The sequence below is a fragment of the Python bivittatus genome, unplaced genomic scaffold, assembly GCF_059951505.1.
Source record: "Python bivittatus isolate LINGU-HERP-01145 unplaced genomic scaffold, Pbiv_v1 ctg000960_np1212, whole genome shotgun sequence".
Lineage (NCBI taxonomy): Eukaryota > Metazoa > Chordata > Lepidosauria > Squamata > Pythonidae > Python > Python bivittatus.
This window is the reverse complement of record NW_028277124.1, coordinates 14,000,065-14,011,315: the sequence shown is the minus strand read 5'-3', so window position 1 is coordinate 14,011,315 and position 11,251 is coordinate 14,000,065. Positions and strand designations below refer to the sequence as shown.

General features: G+C 38.1%; 1 protein-coding gene across 1 annotated transcript in view; it reads left to right on the top strand.

Annotated features, from left to right (window-relative positions):
* Positions 1-724: 724 nt before the first annotated feature.
* Positions 725-11,251, top strand: part of KCNIP4 (potassium voltage-gated channel interacting protein 4) — a 108,965-nt gene continuing 98,438 nt past the window's right edge. Inside the window, exon 1 of the mRNA XM_088131438.1 lies at positions 725-1,019. Within this exon, the coding sequence (XP_087987564.1) occupies positions 908-1,019 (112 nt within the window). The 5' untranslated portion in view covers positions 725-907. The remainder of the gene's footprint in view (positions 1,020-11,251) is intronic.

Sequence of the window (11,251 nt, the reverse complement as noted above, 5' to 3'; positions counted from 1 at the left end):
GCAGAATAGCAACAGGAGACCCATGAAAATCTGGAGTCAGTCTGAATTTGCCTCAAAACTTCTGCTTCTTTCAGGGAGATTGAGGCTCTGACTGTATTTAAGAAAGCTCTAGCAAACCTCTTTCTGAAATTTGCTTTGTTTCCTTGATTTGAGTAACTTTTGCCCTCTTTCCATTTCCCCCCACTTTTTAGATAAGATATCTGAGTTCACAATACAAGTCCCATTTTTCATGGATGCAACCAATTATTTAAATCTTTTGCCATCTCATTTCTGGGATGATTAGAGAAAGGACCTTCCTGGTCACCCTGGAGATGACCTCTGCCAAGAGACAGGAGTGTGTCCCCCTTGAGCACTGGTTCAGGTAGAAGAGGAAGTGCTCCTTCAACTTGTGTTGATCCAAATCCCCCAACTTGGTTGAAACCACTAATGATAAAGATGCAAATGCATCAGATGATTAATCTGATATTTGACAAGCTCCAAAGTGGTGTTCTTTTCAGCTAGGGCTGAGCTGTACAGCACGAGCTGCAAGCACTTGATCTGGCGTTCAGGCTTTCGGCATGCTTGCTCCTGCTCCTTCATTTAAGCAGGTTTGCCTTTTTCCAAACAGATACTGCAAAGTCTGGAGTTCCGGAATGAATGCCTTCTTAGCAGCTGAGAAATAAGAAGGCTGGTGGTTTCAAAAGCCTTTTTCTGGGGACAAGCCCACAATTAGCATCCCAAAGCATCAAGATGCATGAGACAAGGGGTTTCAGTTAACACCCACCCGGTCACTTAATTTCCTTTGCCGTTCCGGCTCCGCTGACAACTTTTTTGTATGGGAAGCAAAATACCAGCGAGAGCCACTTAACTTTCCTTTAGACTGCGTGGTAGCTTGGCAGCTGATTGGCATGAGACACTGTCTGGAACAATGTTGACTTTGGAATGGGAATCCGAGGGGCTGCAAACAGTGGGCATCGTTGTGATTATCTTTGCGTCTCTGAAGCTGCTCCATTTGCTTGGACTCATTGACTTTTCAGAAGGTAAAGTGGTGACTTTGGATTGTTCTGTGTGTAGGTAGAGAGTATTTGGTGCTATCTGGGCTGTGTGAGTACATTTGCTGTTGGGGAATAAAATGTGTTGCTAATACCCTTCTGCCAAGCAGCTTCTGCAATTTATGGTGGCGCGGGCTGTAAATCATGTTTTTTATTTTCACGGTTCAGTCACTGCAGCTTCCCACTATTACATTTTGCAGGATGGAAGCAATGAGACTAAAGGGAAATCGAGAAATGCATCTCTAAATCACACCAAAAGAGTAAGAAAGTTAACATCTAAAAAGGATCTGCTTGCATGCAGATCGTGGCTTCATCAAACTGGAACTTTTCTGATTCTATTATTAATATGATTAATATTAAAGGATTATTTTTATGCACAAATAGATTTCTGGAAAACTGTTTTGTGTGTATTCTGTTGATTTATCAGTTCAGAACAGGAGGAGGTTGACTGGTTAAGGCATCAGTCAATATTCCAAGCCACCCCAAGTATTGGTTGTAATGTGTATTCTTAGGTGCTAATGATAAAATGTTTTTAATATATTCATATTGCCTTGCAGTCTGTTCAGTTTATTTCTTTGTAAAGGAGCTCCAGATGTATAAACAAAACTTCCCTGTAGGGTTCAGTAGATTAGCTTATGAGCATCATATTTTCTTAGGGTTTCTTTTTTAAATCTGGTGCTAAAAATTAAAACTGTAGACCTCTGATTTAATTCTCCACATTGCAAGAAACTGAAATTATTCAGCTTGATACCATAGTGTTTCTCTCCAGCCAGTTTCCTTAGAAGTTGCACAAACTCAGAGTCTGCCATAATTTTTTTTCTTATTTTCCTCTCCTTTATTTTATTCATCTGTATAATGTCTTCACAAATCAAAATCAGCAACGATTAACTTCTCAAAAATTGCTAAATAAGTCTGCCTTTACCTTAGAAGATGTGAGGTTTTTTTAATATAGAAAGAGACTGTTCTAAAGTCTAGACTTCATAGAAAACATAAAAAAATATTCTGATAGTAGTTAATTATCAGCAGTGAGCAGCAATATGTAATTTATAAAAAATAAGTTTGAATTCAACTCTTGGTGTCTGCATGATGACATGGCCATGTTGGTTTCTTGCAAAAATTCAGAAGTAGCTTGCCATAACCATATTCCAGGGTGTGTTTTTAAACTTCTGAATTTAGCCTATAGTTTGTTTGTTTGCTTGTTTTTTGGATTTTCTGGTGGCTCCCCACCCAAATATTAATCAAATCTAACCCCGCTTAGCTTTTTTATAAGATTAGGCAAGGCCACCTGGGTGCTATCGCCTGCTGCAAGTTGATAAATCTTCATCTTGTTATTAAGAAAAATACCTTCTGTTCATGATATTTTAAATTTAGGCTTAAATAATATTAACTATAAGAATATAATAAGAATACAGAAGACACAGAATAGCAAAACCCATTGATTTAAGAGGGAAGCTTGATCATGAAAGCTGCATGACATGTTATGCATTGACAGCTTTTATTTTAATAAATCCTTTTGATTAAGTAGAAGAAATCGTTTAGGTTATAATTTAGCTGGGTAAAGGTTGGAACTTCATTCACAGCCCTTAAACAATTTAATTTAGGTTTACGGCTAGAGTTAACCTAAATTAGAACAGGGGCTCCAATCAAGATGGTAGGATTACGCTGGGTATAAGATGCAACATGTGATCGATATATAGACATATTTGTAACAGATTGTCAGTGACAGAAATCTAGCCCATCCTTGTGCAAAGGTGAAAAATTTGGCAAAGATGAGACAAGGCACAGGATAGCATGAGATTAACTCCTCTGTGTGTGTGGGTGTGTGGGTGTGGTAAATAAACCTCTGGGATGATCTGTCCCTTCAGGTCTCCCACTGGTGCCCCTATCGTTGCTGTAAACAGGTCCATCCATTTTACTGTTGGCTCTCCTGTTCCCAGCATTAGAGCCTTTTCCAGAGAGCTGGATCTTCACATAATGTGTCTGAAGAAGGATAATTTGACCCTGGAAATGTGTGCCTCAGGTGAGAACTCTGGGTTGATTTGTTCAAGTGATTTTCTCCAACATCAAAGTTCAAAAGCATCTATGCTGTACCCACCCTACTTCTTCCAAGTCCAACTTTCACTTCTGTAGAGTGTCACAGGGGGTATGATGGCTTGCCTGATTCTGACCTTTTCCCAGGCCTTTAAGGCTGCTGTATCAAGTGCTAGTCTGCAGTGTATTTCTTCACTGCTTGTTCCTTTAATGTTAACAGCTGATCTTAAAAGGCAAAAACTATCTAACCACTTCAGTATCTTCATTGTCAGTTCTAAGGCTTGCTGCTTTCTTGTTGTCATTAGTTTGGTCTTCTTTATAATTAATCTTAGTCCCATTTTTCCATTGTGCTCCTTGACTTTTATTGCTAGATCTTCCAAATCATTTGCATTTTCAGCTATCAGAATAGTGTCACCAATGTAGCACAGGTTATATGTTTCTTCATCCAATTTTAAAATCATGCTCACTTTCTTCCAGTCCTGCTATGCTGCTGGCTGTGATGACAGGGGGTTCTTGGAAGGGATGAGCAAAGAACACTAGGACAGTACACCAAGTATGTACTTCCAGGGGGAATCACCAATTTCACCAAGGTTTGAAGATCATCCCACCAGGCACCAGTGATAAAGTAAGATGGGAAAGGCATCACATCATACTGTGTGGGAAAAGGCAATGGTAAACCACTCCTGTATTTTGTTAAGAAAGCCACATGGATTGACAATCATTTGTACTGGGGTCTCTAAAACTACCATCTGATTTACACAGAAGTTGTATGTTCTCAGTCTATCTCATTTTGGACTGGAATGCAGAATACGGTACACAAACTGGACTTTCCCAAACCAATAGTTCCCATCCTCCCCTAAAGAAGCAAAATGGATTGGAGGTCCCATGTTTAGCCCCACCCCCATCCTATGGCTCCTTCTAGACCAATGTTTCTGAGATGGACAAGCCTACGTGCTTAGATTATGCCCTGCATGATCAAGTTTCCATAGTCCGGGAAGCCCTCCGGGTGTGGACAAATGGGATTGACCAAGGGAGCCCACAGATTCAACATACATTGAAAAAGGTGGTGAGAAGGTTGGAAGAAAGACAATGTATGGATGAATAGAATTTGACTCTAAATTATTTGGCACTGTTTGCAGGGAGGAGGTTCAAAAGTCAAAATGACAGCCACAACCATGCCATCAAAGCCCCCCTCTTTTTATGTGCATCACGATGCACATAAAAAGGGGTGGGGCTTTGATGGCATGGTTGAGGCTGCCATCTCGACTTTTTTGCCCTTGGTTTTATCCACCTAATCTGAAAGATCTTGATCTCACTTAGTCAGGATGGCAGATTCTCTTGCCAAGGAGAGGAGCTTTGATCGTGAAGTGATCCCTAGAAGTATACCTAATTTGTATACATCATTTCTGTCCCTTCTTTCTGGCATAGGGGATGGGACTTCTCTACTGGGTCTCTGCTTTCAACATAGAAGAACAGTCAAGAATCTTTTCTTTCACCAGGTTTTAATGGCTAAATTCAGAATGGGTACAGTGGAAAAGTATGTCCATTGAAAAAAGGAGAATAATGAGTAGAAAAATAGCTTTCATAAAAGACGAATGCATATGGTCTTACTAATACGTTAAAGAAAGCCTGTTCTTTGCAGCAGCAGGTTCTGTGTATTCTTTTATCTCACTCTGTTTTGTGTGTGTGTGTGTGTGTGTTTTAATCAAGTCACTCTTCTAGGATTCTGTGCTTATCTTATTCTGGGATGATGCAGGTTTCATTTTATGATTCAACAGGAGTAATTTCTCAAAGGCTATCGGAGTTTAGGTTCCAGTTATCTGACAACTGGCTTTGATATAGTTGGCTTCTTCCAGCCATATCGGGAGGGAAAAATTAACTGTATCATTGGCAAAATCAAAGGACAGCTGTAGAGTTTATTTCAGTTTTCAGCACTCAAGGCAGCCAACACATACATACATACATACATACTTACATATATAAATATTGTGCCTTAATGCACCATTAAAGTTGATTGTTAGGGTTTAAGGAGAGTTGAAATTAAATCTCTGTCTTTGCCAGAGTTGTTTTTATCTTCCCAAATGTGTTTAAGGTTGCTATCTAAAGATAATTATAAATCCCCCCCAAGAAATCCTCCCTGCCAAGAATAGTCTAGCTGAAGGATAAGTAAATGAAAGGAAGAAGCAGTCTCATTCATTTTATCTTTATCTCACTGCCCAGAGTCGTTCTGCACTGAGATGGGTGGTGACAAATTTGAAATATAAATAAAATAAAATAAATAAATAAATCTTATTCAGAATATATTGTAAAAATATACATCAAAATACATCAAAACTAAGTGTATTACATGAATCAAGCTGTAATTAAATCATAATTAATGTATTACACAATTTTTGCATTTTTCTCTCTAGCTTAGGAAAGAGAACTAATATTTCTAGCCTAATTTCAGACTTTCTGTGGTTAAATGGAATCTCTTATCATCCTGTACATAATTACTCATTAATCTGCTAAAAGGTCACCTGCGCATATTAAGAGTTCATTTGCTCAAATAGCAAAAAAACAAAAAACAAAACAGTAACAGTTCTCTTTGTGGTTTATCTTTTAGCTCTTCTATACTTCTACAAAAGAAATAAAAAGGCTTAGTTCTTGGAAATATTTGTTGTGGTTCTTTGGTTTATTTGGTTCAAGAAGTTAAAAACATAACATACAAGCTGATGTATATCTCTGGTTTCACCTATCAGAATCTCATGTCTACAGACATAAATTCATACATTTATCTGAACTTTCAAGAACGTCGCACTTTGATCTCATCTCCCATGATGATTAGCCATTAAAACCTGGTGAAAGAGAAGATTCTTGGCTGTTCTTCTATGTTGAAAGCAGAAACCCAGTAGAGAAGTCCCATCCCCTATGCCAGAAAGTTGGGACAATGGAGGCCTTTCCTGCAGGGAAAGGGATGGTGATGAAAAGATAATCAGATCTTAATTGGTTTAGTGGCTGAACTTGCATCTGCTCAGACACTGGCAACCAGTGGTGAGCAGGTGCAAGTTAAGGCGATGTTTCAGGGCTAATATCATTCTTCACCAGATCCTTGCTCTGGTTCACAGCTTAGGTGCCACATTCTTTATCAAGTGCAACTTGTGGATACTCTTCAAGAGTAGTCTAACAAAGTGTGTGCTGCATTAGTCAAGATAATAGCATGGATATCTGTCACCACATCCAAGTTGCTCAGGAAAATTGGGCTGTCAGTCATGCTTCGTACCCCAGCCACTCTGCAGGCCCACTGACGCAAAGCAATGTTCCCAGACCAAGAATCTCCTTTTTCAGAGGGAGCCTAGCCCTATCTAAGGCAAGCTGAACCTCTAGGACCGGGTCCAGTTTCAACAGTGCCTCTGTCTGGTGTGGATTTAATTTCAGCTGGTTCTCTCTTGACCCTCCTCCTTGTTTCACTTCCTTAGAAGAGAACAGAATCTTTATGGCAGTCAACACCCAGTCCATAAAACACTTGGATATATAAACTGGATACTGATGAGCTAGTTAGGTAAACAGATTTGTCAGTCAAATTGCTGCTCATCTTCCCTATTACATGGCAGAATTTGGCTACCCTTAAGGAACTGGAGTCATTTGAATCTGAAAGTAAAAGGTTGAAATAAAACTGATCAGAGTGGCCAGGATAATTAAATAATGAGTCTTGGCATAAAGGTATGTTTGGTGGTTTCTATGGCTCCTTCACCACATGGGCAGAGTCTAGATTTAAATGGAATCCCTTTGTATCTCCTCTTTAAAACCACTTCGTTATATACCAGTTTCCAGTTGAGGTAACGAGGCCAAGAGTTCCACAACAGAAATATTCTCCTTGAATGGTAAATAAGCAGGGAACAGATATACCATTTTCATGTCATGGACAAAATCAACCATTCTCCTGAGGGATGCTTTAATTTGAACTCCTGCACTAAACAGGGGAAGACCTAAATCATCCTCTCCAGTTCTCTGAGTGTGTTCTGTCTTTCCTTTAGACTTCACATATATGTTCCCAAAAATCTCTACCAAATTATGTGTACCTACAGCTCCAGTGTTTCAGCAGGTGACAGCCCCAGGCCAAACTTGTCTGGGCTTGGAAGCTAAGCAGGGCTAATCCTGGCTAGGGTTACAGTGGGTGACCATCAGAGAATTCCAGCGCTGTAGGGTAGACTGTGAGGTTGAAATCTCATCCCAGAGGAAGTAGTGCCAAACTCCTCTCCTACTGTTGGTTAGAAATTGCCATGGATGTGTCACCAGGAAATGAGTTCACCTTTAACTACCCCAAGAATGCACGTTAGAAACAAAGACAAGCATGAGTGCAATACTGCAATATTACAAAATATTACTGAAAAGATAGAACTTTACTAGTGGGTTGCATACAGATCGTAGCTTTTCATGGAAATATCTTGGAGGGTCAAGCTGGCGATGATGACGTAGAAACTTTTTTTTGCATTTGAATTGGACCTTCATATTTGTTACTTTCTGAATGACTCTAATACTCCAACGAGATGGGACGCTATGCGGCTTTGAGTTTCTGAAGGAAAGATGGGATACAACTGATGTGGTGTACATTTGTGTGTGCGTGTGTGTGTGTGTTTGCATTGTGGATCACTCCCTCTCATTTAGAGGGCAAAGAATTTGGCCAATGTAAGAACTGACCAATTTTTTTAAGTGTGGGGTACAGGATACATACACCTGCTCCTACACCAAATCAGGATTGTTGATTTAGTTAGGATATTGACCTGCAAGACAGGTATGGGGAAGCCTCAGACCTCATAACCAATCATGGAACATGCTGGGTGCTTTATTTAGCACAATCTTACACAAGATGGTAAAAAGGGTATTTCCCTCCACTTTCGTGCTATTACTTCTCTCTGATATCTCAGTGGTTGCTATTTTCGGGAGCGAGTATTATCTGGGTGAGAACATTTCTCAGCACCTGAAACAGGATGGTTCTTCTAAGCCAGCCAGCTTTTTGCTTGCAAATGCTAACGCCTAAAGTGTGTGTTCTGAACACAACTCTTTTGGCTCCCAGCTGGTTTGCAAACTTCTTTACTCAAGATTTAGTACTTCCAGGCAGCACATCTATCCACAGCTACCCCAGACTTCCTGAATAGACATTATGGCATTACATTTTTTGTATAAAGAGTACATTCAACATCTATGCTAATGTCTGATTAAGATCAAGATATTTGAGACCAGAAGTTAAAAGAGTGGGATACTGGTAGGATAAATTAAATGTGATTATTGATTCTTTGTTGCTCAGATGATTTAAGCAGTGTCAATATATGCTCTTTCTTCTTCTTCCCATTGTGTTATCTTTTCTTAAACAGAATTGTATAAAGGAATGCAGTGTTTAAAGGCTGGCCGTGTACAGTTCATTAACAGAGAGCGTTAATAATAAACTGCTTTCTCTTCACCATCTTCTCCTCTTTTAAGAACTAGGCATGATAGCTTTATAGTATTAACAGGGGTTTATAATGCAATTACAGTACTGTTCATATATTTGTGTGGCTTTTTTTCCCACTCTTGTAATTTATTGTCTCTGCACATCAAATATTAGTTAATTGTTGTCTAGCCGGCTATCTGTACAGGATTTATTTAAATGATTTGGTGAGATTTTCCTCAAACAATTGTGAAATTACTGAGTTATTTTTGAAGCAGGGATGTCTGCGGCAAGTCAAAAAAATAGAGAAGATGGTTGCAACTGTGTGACTGAAGCTCTGTCCATTTTATGGGCATTGTGATACCCATGTAAAAGGGCAAGGTTTTGCAAGCTTGTGACTGCCATCCAGACTTTTTTAACCCACTCCCCATGGATGCTTTAATGCTTCTTTAGTATTTTTGCAGTATATTTGGGGAATTTGGAGATTTCTGTATAATTTTTTGAGCAAAAGTGCAACTGGGTTATTGTGACATCTAATCATTTCAGATCCTGTGTAACATTTTCTTTTTAAAAATGTTTTGACAGAAACTAAGACTAAATGTTTACTTGAAGTCAGAATGATAGGCAAGTAAAATGTTAAAGCCATTTGGTCTCCATAGAACCCCAAGGCATCATTTTAGGTAAACAATACTTCATTTTGCTAGATGCTTTTTACATAAAAAAAAAAATTCACTGCAGCTCATTGATATTAAGATTCCTTGGAAGGTCATGTATTTAACGTTAAATAAGGAAAGGACAGGAAAACAAAACTGATGAGCAAAGTTCATCCAAGGAATATAGCAGGAAGATGTTAAAAAAGAAAATTGAGGAATAACTAGAATTTTATGGACATTAAAAATTATTGGACAGATATTTGTTTAAATGGTTTCATGCTCTCAAATATATACTTTTATTCTCATTTGAGAATTTGTTTAAAAGAAACACCTAGTAAAGTTGAAAGTTACAACTACCTTCATACTGAAAAACAAGGGAAATATAAATTATGTTAGTTAATAAATTAAAGGCCCATAAACATCCAGTACAAACCATAATGATATTACGTACGTCATTGGGCAAATGTTGCAAGTTTTGTATTATGACATCATGGCACATATGATATCAACCCCTCCCCCACATTTTACCCTTGATAGTGAAAACTTAACTCCAATAGCACAAAATACCTATTGACTTCCAAAATAATAAAATAAGTTTATTTAAAAATAAAAATGTTTAAAGGGCTAACTTCTCATTGACACAGCTAGATCTAGCAAGATCATTGAGTTCCTATATGAGATTTTCTTTTCATGAGATTTTAGATGGTTATTATTATTGTTATTTTAAATATTTTTGGAATTTGTGAGTGGACGTTACCACCTGAAAAAGTTGCACAGTGGAAACGTGGGTGCCTCAGGGAAGGAAAAATAGTAATTAGAAAAAAATTCTACCAGGTTTCAAATCAGTGATATTCTACAGGTCAGGCAAGAGTAATAAAAATTATTATAATAATCTTATCTTACTATTAATAACATTATTGTTATTTTTATTAGAATAACTCCGATACTATTGGAATGATTGTTTCTCAGCAGTAGCTGCAACAGAGATTAGAGAACTGCATAGTGGCTATTATTGACTCAAGTGGGGGGGGGGTATTCCTGCCTCTGCACAGTAGCCAATCAAAGGACATAAAGGGCTGCAAGTCAGTCAGACAACAACCCTTAAATCCTTCAACCAGCCTGAAACATTGCTTTCAAGTTAAAGCAGGAAGACATGGAGAGAGTTCATACTGTGGATATGGAAGATTAGTGGATTTGTAGAAGACTGTAGATGGAAGATGACCTCCTCCTTTCCTGCATTCCAAAAAAGTTGGTGGCCTGTCCTCATATGGGGCAACATGGCAGTGCTGATCAGCTCCTAAAGTTGTTCTTGCTAATTCAAGGATTTGGAGGTGAATCTCAAATGATGTTTTGGACAAGCCTATGGCACGTTGGAATAAATTTTGAAAATGGTGCATTGTGGCTTCAACAACCAATGTATATTCTTTGCAAGTCAGGAACTGGCAAAAAGGGCAAAATATTCCTCTAGAAGAAACTATACGTGAAATATTCTGACTGCTAGCTATAGTGACAATATCTAGTTCTTTGATATTGTCTATACATTTCGCCCCTTTCTTTTTGAAAAACTGTTGAAAAGATGTTTATCCATCTTACTAGGCTTTTTTCCTGTCAAGATTTTACTGGTTCAGGTTTTTTTTTTTAAATCAAAAATAATTTAACAAAAACAAATTAAAGTAATAAGTGAAAAGTTTTAAAGGACAAAAGGCAACCTATAGAATCGGTTATGAAATCAAGGATGACTTGCAACATAGTATGTAGATATATAGGGAGTTATTTTGATGTCAATTAGATCTACTTAAATTTCCTACTCTCTTTTTTCTTGCTTCTTGACTTTTAGTTGTTGTTGTTGTTGTTGCATACTGCTTCTACCTCTTTGTCCTCATTATGCATAATAGTGTTTACCATGAAATGGAACAGGGATACATTTCCAGAAGTTGAACTCACAGACATTGTTCTTAACAAGATCCAGGGCTTTTGTGTATGAGAGATCCTCAAATTCTTCTTAGTACTTATTGAAAGAGAACTCTCACTTTTGCTGCAGGTGTAATTTGCTGTCAAAATGTTCATTCAACCCAAAATCTATTGCCAGATGTGCTCAATTAACTGAAAGCTAAAAGGTCATTGTCACT